General features: G+C 40.4%; 1 protein-coding gene across 1 annotated transcript in view; it reads right to left on the bottom strand.

Moving 5' to 3' along the window:
- Positions 1 to 505: 505 nt before the first annotated feature.
- LOC134671418 (arylalkylamine N-acetyltransferase 1) overlaps positions 506 to 21,070 on the bottom strand; it is a 50,597-nt gene continuing 30,032 nt past the window's right edge. Inside the window, exons 2-5 of the mRNA XM_063529273.1 lie at positions 19,866 to 20,005; positions 18,944 to 19,124; positions 12,746 to 12,951; positions 506 to 844 (exon numbers count right to left, since the gene is read on the bottom strand). Of these exons, the coding sequence (XP_063385343.1) occupies positions 661 to 844; positions 12,746 to 12,951; positions 18,944 to 19,124; positions 19,866 to 20,005 (711 nt within the window). The 3' untranslated portion in view covers positions 506 to 660. The remainder of the gene's footprint in view (positions 845 to 12,745; positions 12,952 to 18,943; positions 19,125 to 19,865; positions 20,006 to 21,070) is intronic.

Below are 21,070 nucleotides of genomic sequence, written 5' to 3' on the forward strand. Positions count from 1 at the left end.
CGAGCCTCCAGATGCGGGGCGTCTGGTTGAGGCGCGTAGGGCAGGTCCGCATATGCGACAGAGTACACTTTGCGGAAGTTAAGACGCTCGGCAGCGGCTGCGGAGTAGACGGAGGTTCCCGGAAATGGAACAATAAGTACTCACACTTCACAGATTCTTGATGTAAACTCGAGCCTCCAGATGCGGGGCGTCTGGTTGAGGCGCGTAGGGCAGGTCCGCATACGCGACTGAGTACACTTTGCGGAAGTTAAGACGCTCGGCAGCGGCTGCGGAGTAGACGGAGGTTCCCGGAAATGGAACAATAAGTACTCACACTTCACAGATTCTTGATGTAAACTCGAGCCTCCAGATGCGGGGCGTCTGGTTGAGGCGCGTAGGGCAGGTCCGCATACGCGACCGAGTACACTTTGCGGAAGTTAAGACGCTCGGTAGCGGCTGCGGAGTAGACGGAGGTAGTGTCCAGAAACGGAACATTAAGTACTCACACTTCACAGGTTCTTGATGTAAACTCGAGTCTCCAGATGCGGGGCGTCTGGTTGAGGCGCATAGGGCAGGTCCGCATACGCGACCGAGTACACCTTGCGGAAGTTAAGACGCTCGGCAGCGGCTGCGGAGTAGACGGAGGTAGTGTCCAGAAACGGAACATTAAGTACTCACACTTCACAGGTTCTTGATGTAAACTCGAGCCTCCAGATGCGGGGCGTCTGGTTGAGGCGCGTAGGGCAGATCCGCATATGCGACCGAGTACACCTTGCGGAAGTTAAGACGCTCGGCAGCGGCTGCGGAGTAGACGGAGGTAGTGTCCATGCGGAGAGCGCCTGCGCCGATCGCCCGGGCCACTCGCCTGGAAACATGGATGGATCATTGTTGATATTACCACAGAATAAATTATAGTACTAGGTACAGAAGGTTCACTCTCTAACAAAACGCGTATATTACGACAGATATGACCGCTAGGTGGCGCAAGCGCGAACAGCGTCCGTTCCGTAGCGGTGCGCGGGAAATACTATGGACAGACACCAATATTGGTGTGGGCCGCATGTACTTGTAGCGACGCGTCGTAATCGAGGAGTGAGCCACGCCTGGCGGTCTAGCATGAGTAGCGTTCTCCGCGCGACTGCATAGTTCCATACATCTAGCGCGACTTCAAGTAGGTACGCAACTCATGCTTGACCGCCTGATATTACATACAAAGCGAACGTCAAGTGTACCTACATCCTGCTAACATTATAAATGGGAAAGTTTTAATACATGTATGTGGATGTTTAGATGTTTTGACAGTTATTCCACAGATTTTCATACAGGTAACCTGGATTAGGAAATAGTTATTTATTTAAGTCGGAATTCATTCCAATATTGTGTTTGAAAATTAGTGCAGGAGTTCTAAGGGGAGAAGTACGGGCATCTTAACCCTTAAACAGGCCTGACGCATTTTTGACTTTTGATTACAGATTCGGGTAGGTAAATAGCTTTACAAGAAAAATAATTTCTTGATTTTTTTTTATTATCACTAATTCATTAAAAAAACCGGTGGTTTTTATATGCCCACTGCCCGTTACCAATGGTGTTAAAATTTACGGGTAAGTCACGAGCACAACACATTTACACTTACGTTACAAAATGCACTAACTCCCAGCACTTCCATGGCTCGCGTGGATGTCGTGGCTCATAAGATTTACCGTTGAGTAAATATTTAATTTAAAATTCAAAAGAATATACCTATATTACTTTTGCACTATGAGGGCTCATTCATACTAATAATGCCCCAAATAAATAAAATAAAATAAAAATAAATCTTACCCTTAAATTTCATGTAAACTCCCTCCAGGGCAGTGGTCACATAGAAACCACTTGAACGTGCCCCAGACGGGCAGAGGGTTTATACGAACCACAAACTTTTAAAGCGCATATTTTATCAGAAAACAATAACTAAGGTAAATTATGACTTACTACACATACATTATCTAATAATCTACCAAAAAAAATACGACACAAAATACATACAGTATTTCTTTTCGGTGTAATTTTTTTTTTTTAAATCATTTATTGCAGATCAAAGATCCATATAGTGTTAGTAACAATTTTGACTTAATAACTAAGTTAGTAGGTACAGAAAATATCCAAAACAAAACATGACAAATTGGCCCACGATTGGTCGCGGCCTCATCCTATTTGGCCCTGCCGATGGCCACTTCGACCCAGTATTTAGTTATAGGGCAGTCAAGGCTCTCCGACAATACTTTGAGGAGGCCGTTGCCGCTGCCACGCACTCGCCTGAGTAGTGATCCCACACGCTTGCGTCTGATTGCGTAAAAGTCGTCCGTACGTACTTCTGCAAACATGTTCGACGCACTACAGTGCTTCGGCAGCCGCAACAGCATCCTCAAAATATTGTTATATTGGACTCTTAGTGCGTTGTATGCCCTCTGTGTAAAACCTACCCACAGACTGCAAGTGTAGAACGTCTGACAGTAGGCTTTGAAAAGCGTCAATTTGACTTGTTCATTACACCTTGCAAATCTGCGGGCAAGCATATTACCGCGCACCGCCATCGCCCTTCTCTCCCTCTCTATATCCAGGTCATCCTTTAGGTCTTCTGTAAGGATATGCCCCAGGTATTTGAACCTCTCAACTCTCTTCAAGGGCACGCCGCACAGCATGATCCTAGGTATTGTTGTAGGGTTGTATTTACTGGCTTTGAAGAGTACAAACTCGCTCTTGCTTGTGTTATATCTAAGACCATGCTGCTCAGCATACCCCTCACACACAGAAATGAGTTGCCGTAACGAGTCGCTCGACGGACCCAGCAATACCATGTCGTCTGCATAACTGATGTTGTTAAAACACGTTTTATCTATATGACATCCGACATGTGTATTGCTGAGCCCCTCAATCAACTCATTCACATAGAGGTTGAACAGCACGGGAGATGTTAGTCCACCCTGACGTACCCCACATTTTAAACTATACTCCTCCGAGTCCTCACCAGCCCATCTCACGCAATTGACCTGGCTGCTGTACCAGTACTTTAATAAATCAACGCACTCACTCGGTATACCCGTTTTCTCTAGCTTGTCCCACAGTACGTCGTACACAACCAGGTCAAATGCTTTCGACAGGTCCAGAAAACACGCATATATGGGTGTGTTCCTGTCTTTATAGTACCTGATAGCCCTCTTAACACACAATATTGCAGTCTCTGTGGACACTCCTGGCCTGAAACCGAATTGTGAATCGTGCAGCTTAATGTACTTACAAAGTTGCTCATTAAGAAGGCTATCAAGCACTTTAGCTAGAACAGTTGCTAAAGAGCCATGGGCCGGTAATTTCCCAGATCCGACAAATCCCCCGTTCTGTTCTTTACCAGTGGTACCACCACTGTCCTAGTGAGCTTCTTAGGGAGATAAGCGTGTCTTAAGCACATCGTGTAAAACATCGCCAGCACCCGCGGCAAGTGTACTCCCGCATACTTGAGATGCTCTATGCTGAGCCCGTCATGACCCGGTGATTTACCCCTCTGCATGTTTTTGATCACAGTGTCAACTTGCTTCGCTGTGAAACTAAGGGTACTCTCGCCCATAACGGCCTCAGCACATCGCACCTCTTTTGTAGGTTTATGCAGGATTGGTTCTACAGAAAACACACGTCTGAAACTATTCGCGATGTGCTTCTTGTCGCTAACTCCCCCCACACTCACAGGGACACTAGGTCTCACATTAAGTTTGTTTGTGCTTTTCCAGAAGGCCTTAAAGTCATTTGCTGCCCGTTTGGTGGCAAGAATATCGGCTTTAATTTGTTCCTGCCTATCTTGGCACCATTTTAATTTTGACTTGAAGACTCTCCTAGAATCACACATATCCTCATATACCGGGCCCCGCCTAGGTTTATTCACCGACACCCAGACCAGAAACTTTTCTCTCACAAGTCTATGCGCGCCTGCGACGTACTTGTTCCATCCCGCTACGTTTATAGCAGTAATAAACGTTTATAGCAGGGGAACTGCCATTTGTGGTCGATTTGAACTTGACAACTAAAATGTCAAAGAAATTTGTATTGACACCTCCCATTTTTTTACGTTCGGAAATCACCCACTTTATAGACTTTACGACAATGACATTTTGCGGTCGTTGTATTTACTCAGCTCGCCAAAAAAAAATCATTTGCTATGTGGTACTTATAGATACACAACCTGTTTAAGGGTTAACCTCGAAGTCGAGAGCAGAGGTTTTATATTGATTAAATATCTGGATTGGCGGGAAACTACAAATGCCAGGATCGAGTGGAAGAAGCGAGGGGAGGCATTTGCCCAGCAGTGGGACACTTAGCCAGCCTAGCAAAAAAAAATATCTGGAAGACCGAGCTTTGCTCGGAAAACATATAAAAACTCAAAAATGCGCGTTTTCCCCCGAAAACCCCCATATAGCAAATTTCATCGAAATCGCTAGAGCCATTTCCCAGATCCCGGAAAGATAAGTAGGTATATAAAAATAAACAAGAATTGCTCGTTTAAAGGTATTAGGTATAATAAGGGAACGAATGTCCATCCAATCAGTTTGCTTTGTCCTCATTATATAGGCATCTCGTAAATGACCTGAGTCTTTTGATCTTTCACTCTTTTCATATGTTCATGATATCATGATATTTATATCAAATGATTCAGTCGACAAGGCGATTTGCTGTGATTGTTGAGCTAGGCGTCTTTCCACTTTATTTCTGCTATAGTACTAGTTTGCATAACGGTTTTAAACATTTACTTAGTCGAGTTAGGTACGGGCCAGTTAACTTATAACCTATATACAGTCAGCAAAATTATTAACTATAGCACCCTTGCTTAAAAAAGGTATGAAGGAGTGCTAAGCTAATAGTTTTATATATATTGCATCTGATAAAAATAGGGTAGACTAACATCAAGTCAAACTATATATATATATATAAATAAATAGATATCAAATAGACTCATTTCACGAAACAGTACGGTGGTTACCTACACTTATTGCCGATAATTTCCTGCAATATTTGGAGCTATTCATAGAACCTATTCATCAACATATCTTATTAAACTAATAATCTTATGTGACACGGCAAATTGACACTGCAATTACACTTTACTTTAATTTGGGCACTTGACTCTGTCACTTCCATTGTTTGATAACATCAAGGTTGGGGTTCGTATTATGTAATTATTTTTATGCTATTTTTAAATTTTCAATTGCTCCTTTTGTCCCCGAATACGGAAGACACGGGGTACAATACGGAAGATACTAATTTTATATCAATATTAGTGCGTCGTGCTCACTTATATGTTGAATTGCTGCATTCGAAATTTACAAATTGATCTCAGTTTGGCATTATTCGCAGCGGATCTCACTCACACCAATTTTAAAAGAACAAACGTAGCAAACTACTTATACATATCTACACTAATGTCACCGTTTTGTGCAATGTTTACTCAATTTCAGTTATATAATTTATTGTGTTTTTGCTATTTAATCCTACAGCATATTAACGTCTAACATACTCTTAAAATCCTTCGTTGCAAATCGATTCGATTTTTTGGATCTGGTTAAGGTCGTTGTGAAGCTCTCTGGGGGAGGTCTATATCCAGCAGTGGAAGTATTTCGGCTGATGTGATGATGATGACATTTGGTCCAGATTTAATTTTTATTGTTGTTATATAAATAAATAAACGAACCAGAAGCGCTGGTGGCCTAGCGGTAAGAGCGTGCGACTTGCAATCCGGAGGTCACGGGTTCAAACCCCGGCTCGTATCAATGAGTTTTTCTGAACTTATGTACGAAATATCATTTGATATTTACTAGTGGCTTTTCGGTGAAGGAAAAAATCGTGAGGAAACCGGACTAATTCCAATAAGACCTAGTTTCCCCTCTGGGTTGGAAGGTCAGATGGCAGTCGCTTTCGTAAAAACTAGTGCCTACGTCAAATCATGGATTAGTTGTCAAGCGGACCCCAGGCTCCTATGTGAGCCGTGGCAAAATGCCGGGATAACGCGAGGAAGAAGAAGGTATATAAATAAATAAGTGTCCGTGAACAAAGTTTTGTACGGAACATTAAAAATTTACATAATATTAAATTAAGTATTAATACAATCCGCTAACCAATATAGAACGTAAGTGCACGAATGCTCTGATATCCGAGCAAACGTCCTACGTGAGTCTCTTTATCATGTTAATGAAACTGTATCACATAACATTATGACTAAGGCTAGTCTCATAGTCATGACCCATTTCGCTCAGCTAGAACAATGTAATGATGCACATATGGGACGCGGCTTGGTTATGCAAACTGCACAAGGTACAAAGTTCGCTGTTTACTATATTAACACTCGTGGGATTATTTAAAGTAGGTACAGCTCTATACTCATAGATCCGACGTGGACATAACTATAGTCCGATTCGAGTTATGAGGAATAAAAGTAACCAGCGAGATACGATAATGACCCGAATTTTGACAACCCTAAATAGCCGAAAGGTATAGTGCCATACATAAGAAAGGGACCGCGTAATTCGTCCTTAAATCGCTGGTAAACTTCGGTTTTGTAGGGAGTTTCCTTTCTGTGTGGTAGTACTATTACTTATTCTGTGTTAAAAGTTAGAACATATAAGTCAAATTGCAGTCTGTCTGTAGGGGAGGTCGTGGTACATTGAGCAGTAGGGATTCGAGGCTCGGGCATCCCCTTGTATTAAATAAATCCTGATTTACAAGGGGGTGCCCGAGCCTCCAGACTGCCCAATGGTCTCCTATCTCCTTTACGTTTTAAATTCTAAGACCAGTCCCACTACTGCATGGACGCACAGGTCTCCTCGCGTTGTTTAAAAAACCGGCAAAAAATCATGTTTGTTGTATGGGAGCCCCACTTAAATTTTTATTTTGTTTTTAGTATTTGTGAAAATGTCAACGGTTCATCAGTTACAGCCTGGTGACGGACAGACAGATGGACAGCGGAGTCTTAGTAATAGGGTCCCATTTTTATCTTTTGGGTACGAAACCCAAAGAATCACGAGCAATAGAAACGTTGTATTTACATTTAAACAAAGAGATCCGTTTCCGTTTGTATTTACATTTAAACAAAGAGATTTGTTTAAATGAGTATGAATCTAGTTTGCGTGCGCATGCGAAGATACGTTTGCGCAGAACATTCCTAGGTATCGTTAGATTCTTCGCTAATTGACCAATGACATAATATTGCGGTATTGTTAGATAACTGCGCCAAAGGAGCATTGTTAAGATATCTTTTCAAAAACACATAGATACTTGACACTTACAAGTCGAAGTCGCTACAATATTTATATGGCTTTAGAAAATACTTTCTAACTATGTTTGCATTACCTTTCAATGATTATAAATACGTTTTTATTTCGTTTCGGAAATGTTACCTACATACATAAATGTAGGTAGGTACATGGTACTTTTTGTAATTTTTTAATTTATTTTAAATACATTTTATACGTACTATACAGACCAAGATCTACAACTTTGAACTTTCAATTTCAGTAACATACACACACACATAAGTACATAGCGATTTAAAGTTTAGGTACGTACAAAAAGGCATTTAATATGAATATTATTTAAATGCATGACCGAACCAGTAGCAACACTATAGGTAAAATAAAATTAAGTAGGTAGGTTATCTACGTAGATTATCTGATTAACATACTCTATGTTAGACGTAATTGCATTTAATAGTCGCGTCGTTTTGTACTGCCGTGTCCCGTGACATCAACAATTCTATTGAGATGTCGCCTGTTGAAGATTTACTTGTTACTCTATGTCTATGCAATACAATTGACGTAGGTACGAGTATGAAGGTACTCGGCAACTCATATTAACTCACATCTATAGACAGGTCTATCACGAATTTATTGTATTACCTTTATTTACCGACGTTTCGACACAGGTTTCACTGGTCGTGATCGCGGCTAATGTGAGTTATATGTGTTCAAAACGCGAAAGTTTTACATATTATACTCGGCATCTGCAATATCTGCATTCTGCATCTATTTGTAGTGTTAAGTATTTAGATTTTTATCATTTCACAATACAAGTCACTTAACGACAAATTGATAATAATAAATTATATAATGCTTAATCTATTCTATTGTTTGGGTATATATGAAAAACAAGAAGTCGATTCTGTTCTAACAATTTGTTATGGTTTGAACTGGTTTTGACACAACCTTGACGACCGTCTTGGTGATTGGCGCGCATCTCATGGCTCCTCTACACGATGGGCCAACGCCGGCCACTCCAAGGGACGCATTTATGCGTTAGAGGGAGCAAGTGATATTGCTATCTCATTCTACCGCATGGCCGCGTCCCTTGGAGTGGCCAGCGGTGGCCCATCGTGTAGAGAGCCATCACGTACGACTTTCATTTCATTTCTCATGCTCCAATCAGCGTGCGCGATCTATAAGGTCGTCTCAAAATCTCGAAATCTGAATCGGATTACAGGTGTAAAATATATGTCTTCTAAGAAGCATAAAAAGTACTGAGCATAAACACCCGGTTTAATTATTTTTGTACATTAACTACGAACTTTTTCAAGGTAATATTTTGTAAATAGGGTTAATAAAATTAACTACATTTTTCTATGTAGTACGTAGGTACGCATTTTCGGCAAAGCAAGGTCGGATCGAAAGACGGATAAAATGAGCTGCCGGTTTTGCACGCGTTATTCTCTGTAATTTTACCACTACTTTATCACCCAGTTTTTACAGCATAACATATTTGGTAACTTTTACAATACCAAGTAGGGCAAAATATTATTTTGTCGTTTGCCAAAGTAATAGTAAGTATGGAAATTCATACAAACGTTTATCATACCGCAACTAATTAAAAGAAAAACATTTTTTTTGTACTTTTGGTTCATCATCATCTCAGCCTATATACGTCCCACTGCTGGGCACAGGCCTCCTCTCGAGCGCGAGAGGGCTTGGGCTATAGTCCCCACGCTAGCCCAATGCGGATTGGGGTTTGGTTCTATCGTTTTATATTGAGAATTCGATTATATTTGCACCGGTATTGTAGATGTAGGTACTCTGCGACCACGTCCAGTGAAACTTTAATTTATGACCACATTCACAATAATATGATTTCTTCATACTGATTGTCACTGTGACTAGGTACGAAATGGGTCATGAAACTCATAAATACTTTCTACCGAACGACAGTAAGTTTTTAAGCAATAATTTAGGAGAATAACCCAGCCGGCGCAGGCGCTTCGTGAATGGAGTTTCGTGTCCTCTGGTTGGGTTAAGTTTAAGGTTACGTCGTTACATTGAGAGCTTACGATTACGGTACGATATTTTTCACACAATACGATAGATTACGGGTAATACCGTAATAGTGCCAATACGGTAATAGACGAGTACGATATTTTACAGTCAGTATGTGTGTGTATCATCAATCAAATAATAGAGTCGAAAAGTGGTAGACCACTTTCTTGGCTGACCGTACCTATTACTGTTTTCAATGATTGATAATTATTATACCTACTGCGAATTTGACTGCTTTTTAATGTAATATTTTCTACTTTAGTATTTTAATAGTTTCAATCGATTCTTTGTTTGCATATCTGGCGTGCAAGGGGGGGTTAGGCGGAGAGGGAGGTATAGTGGAACAAGATTAACCAGAACAGAACCGGCCAAGAGTGAGTGTAACTGCTGTCATTAACGACAAAAAAACCTTTGCAGTTTTTCCTGTTCTGCATTAATTCTATGCATTGTTAACGATGCATTTCTTACTTATTGGCATTGCTTTAGAAACTATAAAAATATAACTAAACTGATGAGTTATTTCTTTCGATGTGGTATCCATAAATAAATATTACAGTTTTATGATATAGGTAGGATATAAAAATGAATAATAAATTGGACAAAAAAACGCCATAGAAGAAAAATTCATAACTGATAGATCTCCACGTGTTTCGTTTTTGTGACCTGTTGAATAAATTAAATAAATAATGGATAAAAACTGCCATAGAAAAATTGAGATTGACAAATAGATATACACCGCCGCGTCGGCGAGTTGCTTGTAGCCGCCGTGTGTGGCACTACAGGTCAGCAGATTGGGACGGGATGCGTTCCTTCTTTGCATCCTACCCTTGGAGGCAGGTTTGCTTCACGCCGGATGATCCCAATGTCGTTGCTGATTCTGTTGCTGACGTGGTGCTGCAGGGAATGGAGCTTTTCATTCCATCCTCTGTGGTTCCTGTTGGTGGCAAATCCCAACCTTGGTTTGGTCGCTTCTGCAAAAGGGCCTCTCGCCGAAAGCAAGAGTGCTACCAAGCCTGGGTAGATGCAGCAGCAGTACGGGATGTAAAGACTAGCGCATTAAAAAAGGAGTATAACTTTGCCTCCAGGTCCTTCAAAAGAGTTATTGCCAAAGCAAAGTCGCTGCACATTGGTAGAATTGGCGAGAAATTAGAGCGCCTCCCTTCGGGAACTCGTGCGTTCTGGTCTCTGGCCAAAGCTATCCAGGGGAATTTCTGCACGCCATCTTTTCCGCCTCTGCTCATGGGGAATGATTTATTGGCCCACGACGCTAAAGACAAAGCCGATCTTCTGGGCAAACTCTTTGCGTCCAATTCGACTTTGGATGACGGGGGATACGCGCCGCCGACCATACCGCGGTGCGAGAGCTGTATGCCGGATATCCGGTTAAACCAAAGCTCAGTGCGTAAAGCACTTCTTTCCCTCGACACTCATAAGTCGAGTGGTCCTGATGGAATCCCTGCGATTGTGCTGAAGATGTGTGCTCCTGAGTTGGCACCGGTCTTAACGCGTCTTTTCCGGCTCTCTTACACTTCTGGCATAGTCCCAACCTCATGGAAGTCAGCTTTGGTGCACCCGATCCCTAAAAAAGGCGACCGCTCAAACCCGTCCAACTACAGGCCAATAGCTATAACCTCCCTTTTCTCGAAGATAATGGAGTCCATTATCAACTGCCAGCTCCTTCGGTACTTAGAGGATCACCAGTTGCTTAGTGACCAACAATACGGTTTCCGTAAAGGCCGCTCGGCTGGTGATCTTCTTGTCTACTTGACACATCGTTGGGCACAGGCGATCGAGACAAAGGGTGAAGCATTGGCTGTTAGCTTGGATATTGCGAAGGCCTTCGATCGGGTTTGGCACAAAGCACTTCTTTCGAAGCTACCATCCTATGGGCTTCCCGAGAGATTATGTGTATGGGTCAGTAGCTTTCTAGCAGACAGAAGCATAAAGGTCGTAGTTGACGGTGAATGCTCAGACCCCATGTCTGTGAATGCTGGTGTCCCCCAAGGCTGTGTGCTATCACCCACGCTATTCCTTCTGCACATCAATGACATGCTGCAAATCAGCGGCATTCATTGTTATGCTGATGATAGTACAGGTGATGCCTTTTACACCGGCCGCACCAATATCTCTCGGGAAAATGTCAACGAGAGCCGGAACAAACTTGTGTCTGAAATTGAGACTTCCCTAAAGGAAGTCTCTGAATGGGGTAGACTTAACTTAGTCCGTTTTAACCCTAGCAAGACACAGGTTTGCGCGTTTACCGCAAAAAAGTTAGAGTTTGTCGCGTCACCTCGTTTTGAGAGCACTCCCCTGAGTGCCGCAGCCAGTATCGGAATCCTTGGTGTCGACATTTCGAGTGAAGTCCAGTTCCGCGGTCATCTAGAGGGTAAGGCTAAATTAGCCTCCAAGAAGCTCGGTGTGCTCAACAGATCGAGACGGTATTTCACACCGGCCCAGCGCCTACAGCTTTATAAGGCGCAGGTTCGCCCACACATGGAATACTGCTCTCATCTGTGGGCAGGGGCACCCCAATACCAGCTTCTCCCTCTGGACCGCATCCAACGAAGAGCGGCTCGAATTGTCGACTGCCAGCGGCTTTCGGAACGGCTTGACTCCTTGGCGCTGCGTAGAGATGTGGCATCGCTCTGCATTTTCTATCGCATGTATAACGGGGAGTGCTCCGAGGAATTGTTCGGATTAATCCCTGCCGCTTCTTTTCGCCATCGCCCTACGCGACAACATTACCATCTTCATCACTTGGATGGTTGGCAGTCCTCAACTGTGCGTTTCTCCAGAAACTTCCTGCCTCGCACAGCCAAACTGTGGAATGAACTGTCGCCTGCGGCATTTCCGGACCGATACGACCTTCAAACCTTCAAGAAAAGAGCGTACTCCCATCTTAAAGGCCGGCAACGCGCTTGCAACTCTTCTGGTGTTGCGGGTGTCCATGGGCGGCGGTAATCGCTTACCACCAGGTGATCCGTCTGCTCGTTTGCCTCCTATTTCATAAAAAAAAAACACAACTTTGACTAAGGTACTCGTATGAATGAGTTAGAAACAGTAAGTAAGATAAAGTCGTCCCACCATCTGAACCATCTCATTTCATTCCACCCACACACGGATAAAAATGATTTAGCTGTGCATACAGCTAAATTCAGCTAATATTATTAGCTACCACTACTAAGATTTCTATGTCTCGGAGTGATTTTAGCTAAAAATATTTGCTAACACAGCTAAGTTTTGATAGCTAAAAACACTTTGCTACGGTAGCTATAAACTTAGTTGTCCGTATAGTTTCGAAGGTTTTTAGCTACCACGACTAAATTTTAGTAACCACCAATTTTTTTTTCCGTGCAGGCGGTAAAAGTTAGTAAAATAGAAAATCACTAGTTTTCGCAACACTCTCTGTCCAGGTGTCCAAGCACTTTGACAGTCCTCACAACACTTACTCTGTCTCCTCGCAAAGTATCCTCATGAGGCCCTGCCCCCGCCAAGCCGAGTGCGTGGAGGCCACCCGAAGCTCCACCACCTTGTGGCAGTCCTTGGGCACCTTCTCCCAGATCTTCGCCTCCCGGTCGAGGTGTCCGAGCACTTTGAGGATCCGCCGGAACTTGGGGTCCAGACAGTCTTCCGATTTGTCCGTGTAGTCTGCTTCCTGTAAAGGAAAGGGTTGTTATGTCGTTACTTGGTAAGTTTGAAGATCTTAGCTTCTCTCTGAATTCTGGGCGGAATAAACATGAAATGATGTATGTAATTTTCCGTTGAATTATTAAAATTCCATTAGTTTTTGTAATTCGAAGGAAGATTTTTATAGGACATACCTACAGCGAAATTGTGCAGCGATAGGGAAAAAATAGGCCACCATGTCGAAAGACTTTTGAGCTCACTGCGAAAAATCTTTACAATTTATCGAATACTTTTGTGTGTGCTAATTAGATGTTTGTGTCATTAAAGTGTTGAATTACGTGATTTGTATCAGCAGTAGACCGGATCGAGTGGTGGAGCGGAACAGCCCTTCGTTTTGGGCCTTGAACCTTTCCTGGTATTCGCTCTAGGTATATATACGTGAAACGAGTTTTCCTGGGCAGAATATTTTATTTTATTTTATTTATTTTATTTTATTTAACCAACTTTACATTGACAGTTAAACCAAACATGCAAGTTATGGGTTACAAATATAATATGTACTTAAAACTAATTATCATAGACTTATCACTAAATTTACCTAATTAATATTAATAGTTGTGGGCGTAGATATTGACTCTATATAGCGGGCTGCCGTGGCTAGGAATTTCGGTTCTGTTTGTGAGAATATGTCAAGAGTGGGATTATGTAAAATAATATTATTAATGTGGTTAAGCGCGACGTATAGTGGACTAGTGACTAGTGTCATTGTGCTGGTCTTGGGAATTACGAATAGGGGTGAAATGCGAGGTCTGAGAGTAGTTCTAACAAATAGTGATGGTACCTTAAAATGAATATATTCTAGTAGCAATGGATTAAATATTGAACCACGTATTAGTCTAAAAAAGTATTTTACTGTTGCAAGCTGCCTACGTACTTCAAGACTTTGATATGAGACCATTCCCAATACAAACGGCGTGGGATACATGTAGGGATAGTACCCGAGTATTTTCCAGTAGAGATACCTAATAAAGGACTTTTGGATTTTTTCTAGAAGAAGAATGTTTTTTTTTTCGTGCGGGTTCCATACAATACTGTTAGTTTCTAGTAGGCTACGTACAAATGCATTAAATAATAAGGTAATGACATGATAATTACTAAAGTATTTTGACTGGCGCACAACAAAGCCAAGGGCTTTTCTAGATCTTTTGCAAATTTGAATGATATGTTGACTGAATGATATTTCTGAATCAAAAGACGTACCGAGATCACGCATACATTTGACACTTTGCAGGTTTTCGCCATTCAATGTATAAGAGCGATCCATGGTGTGTGGCGTCCTTGAGTAGGTCATGACTGCACATTTGCTTGTATTTAAATGTAAACTGTTACTTATACCCCATTGGTAAACGCTATCAATATCTGTTTGGAGCTTGATGATGTCAGATTGATCATGTATAGGCAAAGCGAGCTTGACATCATCAGCAAACATCAGTATTAACGAATGCTTAATGTAATCAGGAAGATCATTTATAGTTATTAAAAATAATAACGGCCCGAGACTGCTTCCTTGACCTATGCCAGAGGAGACGGAGTATGTTTCGGATTTGGCTGCGTTGTACATGACATATTGTTTGCGGTCTGAAAGATAGTTGGCGAAGAACTTTAACAGTATTTCAGAAAAACCTGACTTGGCCATTTTTTGTAGTAAAATATCACAATCAATCCTGTCAAAAGCTTTTTGAAAATCTAAGTATACTACATCGACTTGTTTTCTGTCATCCAAATGGTGGGCTGTGTACGTTACAATATTGAGGAGATTAGAAGTCGTGGATCTGTTATGTATAAAACCATGCTGGGAGTCAGTAAACCATCCCCTTAATTGTTGATAAATTTTTTGGTACAGAATACTTTCAAATACTTTACCAAACACAGATAGAACAGCAATTGGTCGATAGTTTTTAAACTCCGATTTAGATCCAGTTTTATGAATTGGGAGAACTTTTGAGATTTTCCAGACAGATGGATAAGTGTGTGTTTTGATGGCTAAATTAAAAATAAATAACAATGGTTTCACAAAAGCTTCGCAGCAGTCACGCACGAGATACTGTGGAATGGAGTCTGGGCCTTGTGTGCTCTTGGGAGCCAGTCGCTTTATAGCTGTACTTACATCACTTTCATTAATGTGCTCAATGGAAACAAGGTGATGGGATGTGTCCCAATGTTTATTTGCAGTATGAACATTTAATATGGGAGAGTCTGGTAGAAATAGGAATAGGCCTCATAGTCTTACGGTATACATATACTTCATATTATTAATGTAATACGATTTCACGACGATATTACAGTCAGAAAAAGTTTCAAAAATGTTCAAGTACCTAGAGTTAGACAAAGAAAAGTCTGCTGCGATTTTGATAGCTCACGCAATGCAAGTATTATTTTAAAGGTGAAACTTCTATGAAATTAGCTGCAGACTTTTCTTGGTCTAACTCTATTCGTGAACAGTATCACCGTAATTACTTAAAGGAGTTTTCCCTTTTTGAATGATCTCTATGTATGTACCTACACGAAATTACCGTTTCTTCATGAGGGAAGGGTTAGCAACTTTAAAAATTGTTCGTCACACCCGGTGAAAAATATTAGGATGTATGAAGTTACCATGCAGGAAGATGTTGCCCTGAGGACGGATATTAGACAATTTTGTCGTCTGATACTGAATAGAACCTACACATAGTTTCGCACAGCCGGACTTGCAAGCACAGCTAATAGCAAATCTGTTATAAATTGCATATTGACGAGAATCGTTAATTGCTTCGTTATTTTCCATTGTTCCAGGTAAGTATACTCGCATAATTATTATTCGCATCATTATTATTCTAGTCTAAGTAACTCTAAACACAGGTTTCCCTTTAGTGTTTACTGATTTATGCAAATATACGAGCATGTATAAAGACGCAGATCGGATGTTGCTGATATTAATGAATAGTTTAGTACTTAATCAATTGCAACAAAATTTTATTATATTTGATTAATTAATGATCAAACTACCTTAGATACTTAGAGAAAAGTAAATAAATTGTATGTTTATTAGAATGATACTTAAAAATAAAACGTTCTTAAGTGTTATATTATTAAAATATTAATAGGAAGGTGAACTTTACCCAAGGTAGTTTTAAACCGCGTTTATTTTCACTAAGTTCATTTATTTACCTACGGGTTTCTTTCTTTTTTATAAAGGTCTTTCTTGAATAAACAAAGAAACTTTTCGCAATACCTTGTCCGTAAAGTTTGTGCTCAAGTAGAATAGTAACTTTATCCTGAACACCCCAGATAATCCCGCAATCCCGGCTTCTGATAACGACATAAAATCAATAACAAATAATAGGTACGGCGCGCTTCAGGTACAAAATATTATTCGTATCCGTAGTAAAGCTTTTTTTATTATGTTATTGCTTTTCACTGTTACTAACAGTGAATAGATTCAAGCGTTACTTTGCGGAAATCCATATTAATTAAAACCAAAATATTACTTTGCTAATCCGCGAAAAGATAACGTGCTAGTCAATTAGTGCTAACCCGTTATACTTACTTGCGTATTTTTTACATGCAATTAATGTTCCCACCCTCCCACCGCACAAATAAACGACTGATATGGATAGAAATAATAATCATTTGCCGTTGCAAAAACTTTGTACTATATTCAGGTGGTAAATGAAGAAACAGGCAAAATGATGAAAAACAAAGCAACAGATTATAACATTTACATAATATATAAGAACATTATAAGCCACGAAACGGTAAGTTAATAAAGCTTTGAAAATCTGGAAAACAAATATTAATATCCAGGGTAGTCAACCCTGTACGAGGGTTGACAAGGTCAAATACTTTTCCATTTTGATCGCGACCTTCCCTTTGCCGAGGTCCGTAAATCCGATTATGGACGGAAAACATGACATTTTCGGGAGATCAGCGGTGATTGAATAGCGGCCGGGAATGTAAATAAAAGGATAATGAAATGCCGAGTTAGCGGGAAAAGGGCCCCTACCTAAATATCGCAAATACTTACGGTAAATTTATTTTTTACATTTTGTTTTATATATTTACGACGGATTTTGAAATTTTAGAAGGTAAATGTTGTTACAGATAATTCAAAATTAAAGTAGGTGCATATGTTTACTTAAAGAAAATGAAAGTCATGAAATTGTAATACTTTGCAATATATACCTACGTACAAATCACAATGAAAAATTATAATTGTACATAAGTACCAAATGTGCACTTCCATTAGGTCTCCAAAAGAGGATACCTACATTTAAAAGATATAATTTAATGCCGCTTTATGTCTTTTTGGCATGGTTGCATGCCTATTCATTCTTTTTTGGTATAAAAATTGTATATTTTTTAAAACTGCTGTCCAGAATAGATACTTCGTCTAATTGCGAATAGGATCCAATGTACTGACGAACTACTTGACAGTCTTTCTAGTCACCATTCAGATATTCAATTATGAAATAACAATACTTGGTAAGATAAATGATGATGATATTTTTTGCAAAAATAAGCTGCTGTCAGTTTACTTTGTCTAATTCCGAATACTGACGTTGGACTAAGTGTTTCAAGTCACAATTAAATCGAGACACGACACACCTGCAAAATATCCGATCACACCTGCACGGAAGTTACAACAAAGAACAATGCGCTTTCAAACATGCTTACTAGCTATACTTTAGGCGGACTATATGAGCTGAATTCAAAATTAAGTCTAATACCGTAAAACGGGGTCAATAGAAATCGCGGGGTGAATAGAGAAATTTTGAACTTTTTCTTTCAAGTTGTTATATTTAAAAACGTACATCTCTAAAATCAGATTTTTTGGAATACGTATATAGTAAACTATTTATTATCTACATTGATACCAAAATAAGTTAATCAAACTGCCTAAAAGTTAGATTGTTTTGACTCTAAAGGAAGGCCTCACCGAGGGAAGAAATGAAGCCTTCCTGAACTTTGTTCTAGCGGTAAATGTAGTGACATTAACGTAGTTAAAGTTAGCTAACCTGGTAATATAGTATCTGTGGTACCTAAATAATATATAATATCACCAATTTTTTCTATAATGAAGCATTTTTTTGCAAAAAACTATCAACAAGCAATTTTACGTGAAAAAGGGGTCAGTGGACACGCATATGGGGTGAATAGTAACGTCATAGGGGGTAAATAGTTACGTAATAGGGGGTGATTAGATACCACAAAGGGGTGAAAAAACACGCCTTGGGGGTTAAAAGACACGAAAAAATATTATTGTATCAAATAACTGTTAAACAGATATATATACCATTCACCAATAGAGTATCAACATAATAATGACCAAATTCGATGCCTATGACAACTAAAACTGCATATTTCTATTCACCCCTTTCGTGTGTCTATCGACCCCGTTTTAAGGATATGGAGAAAACAGACAGTTTTCTTTGATTTTCTCTGAATTGGGTGGGTCAAAATTGATTTCACAAATGCAAAATTGAAGAACTAACCAAGACTCATAAAATGATGTCTAAATTTTTACTTTTATCATTTGGATTATTGGTGAAAATTGTCCTTGAAGTAGAAAATCGTGTCTTTTCATCCCGTTTTACGGTACTAATTAACTACTACATTGGCAGCAATTGCACCAATTCCGATCATACGAAGTAAGAGAGATACGGGTAAGAACCCGGGTATACCTTACATGGAGATGTTCGAAAAAGCTAATGAGTTGGCAAAAGGTTGCTCTTGCGGGGCGATTGCACAAAAGATCCCGATTGGTCGAAGTGCATCCGCAAGGGCCCCCAAAATAATACGACAAGATACTTAACATGGAACCGAGGAAAAGGTGGATGGACCGTGCGAGAGATGATATGAAAAGAACGCAAATGAATGATGAGATGACGGGCGAGAGAGAGGTATGGAAGAAAAAAACACGCTGCGCCGACCCCAAATGGGATAAGAGCAAGCGAATGATGACTTAACATGGAAAGCCTTACCTCTCGCGTAACGATGCCGTTCAATATCACGCCAACCATCTCGCCAAGGTTGTCAAAGGCTCCAATGGACACCCCATGAGCCAGCGACGAAGCTGAATACTCTTCCAGGTCTGCACAACGGGAGTCCGGAGTCTCCAGCAATTTGACGGCTTGGTTCATCGGCTCATCGCGGAAGAAGAACCTGGGGGTTTTTTATGTGATGAAGTGACATAATATGGTTATGGTTACTTGTATAACCATGTAAGCATGCATGTATGTGCATTAGCACATAATTCTATAATTCCGCATGATATTATCCGAGGACTTAACCTCAGATAATATTAAAAGAGCCCTCTACGACCTCTAATCTCTACTAAATGATCGTTCTACGTACAATTTGAGTTCGCATTTGTAATCCCAACGGCGTGATTCGGGAAATGAATAAGAGATTAACTAGTTATGAAATAGTAAAGATATGTGACTTTCCACGGCAAAAGGTACCTTATGGCAGCTGGCGCTTACGCTATTATTAACGCCGCTCCAATAATCAGCCGGGGCGATGGTACCTTTTGCCATGGAACGTCACATATCTTTACTATTTCATATCTAGTGAATTTCTGATTCATTTCCCGAATCGAGCCGCAATTCATTTCGATCGGCGTTTGTAACTCTTAGCTTCTATTGATAAGTTCTATAAACGATTGTCAAATGATCACACTTGTATAATTGCACTATTGGTGCCCTAGGGAAGATAGGAGTAGAGGGCGTGCACCCAGTAGGTGGTCAGATGTGGTCCAAAATATTACCCAGACTTCGCTCCAGGCAACACAATGCAGATGGCCGAAGATCGAGAGGCCTGGAGAGCAGTGGTAGAAAGAATACCCCCATAGGAGTCACGTCCCTCAGACATGAGGTCATGACCATGAAGAGAAGATAGGCTTACCGTCTCAGGAAGCTGAGTGTCAGCTCCGTGTCATCTGTGGTGAGTTTCCGCAAGGTGTGGGCGAGTTTGGGCGGCATCTCCGGCGCGATGCGCGGGCGCAGGGACAGCTCCGACAGCTGCGCCGGGAGCTCGTCCGCGAGCTGCAAGTACAAATAAATTAGGACCGAATAAATGATTACCTAAAGTGACGACGGAAAATCGAATCCAACCAAATTGCAAGTCTTGCAGCCCATTTTGGGAGATCTAATCAAGTTGCTTCCTCAAATTGTTTCCTCTTCTTTTTTTTTTCTTAACAAACAATAATTTATTTGCAAAAGAAGGGTAACGTTTATATTCATGCCAAGGTTCATGATTTCTTGCGGATATATATATTTTCGAAATTTGTTAGTAGCATAATCGGATTAGGTCTAAACTTCGAAATGTCTAGAATAGTCCTGAAATTTGGTAAAGTATGTTAATTAAAGGTCTCTTTTTCATGACCACACGATTTGACATTTGGGGACCTCGAGGAATCACAGCCAACTTAGAAAATGTGTACTTACTAACCTGGAGAAATTTGCGTTTTACTCTAAATCTACGTTCTCTATGAAAATATGGTGTAGGCAATATTAAAGTCCCATATATCTTTGCGGAAAAAATACATCGTGTTATGGATAGACAATTATTGCTAAATCCAGATTTAGCGCTTATACGGGGACACCTTTCAGGGGATATTCTCCTAATAGGAATCTTGGAGGAATATGAATGCCAATTCCAAAAGTATGTTCCTTATTGAACAGCGATAATTAAGTGTATGACACATACAATTAAAAGTTAATTGCATAAACGGTCTTGTCATTCTTACCTTAATCGGAGTCTTGACATTGCCCAGTCTCAGCAAAGACAGGCAATCTATTTATTACTCTATCGACAACTCGGATAAACTGATTTATGTTGACAAACCTTATAAATATTTAATCTACCTACACGATATAAACCGAGATATATAAACGACGTTGATGCTATTATCAATCATATATAATTTGTATGAGAAATTCTAGTTTTAAGATATTATTATTGGTATTACCTATCGTTTTAGTGCTGTAAAAACCGCTACCGATTTTTAGTATGGTGTTAAGCATGGTATGGGACTGGAACACCAAAACTGTCGGCAGAAAGTGGCAGTGGGATACAGGCACACTATTTCCGCGTGAAGTCGTCCTCAA

The sequence above is a fragment of the Cydia fagiglandana genome, chromosome 15 (genome assembly GCF_963556715.1).
Source record: "Cydia fagiglandana chromosome 15, ilCydFagi1.1, whole genome shotgun sequence".
Lineage (NCBI taxonomy): Eukaryota > Metazoa > Arthropoda > Insecta > Lepidoptera > Tortricidae > Cydia > Cydia fagiglandana.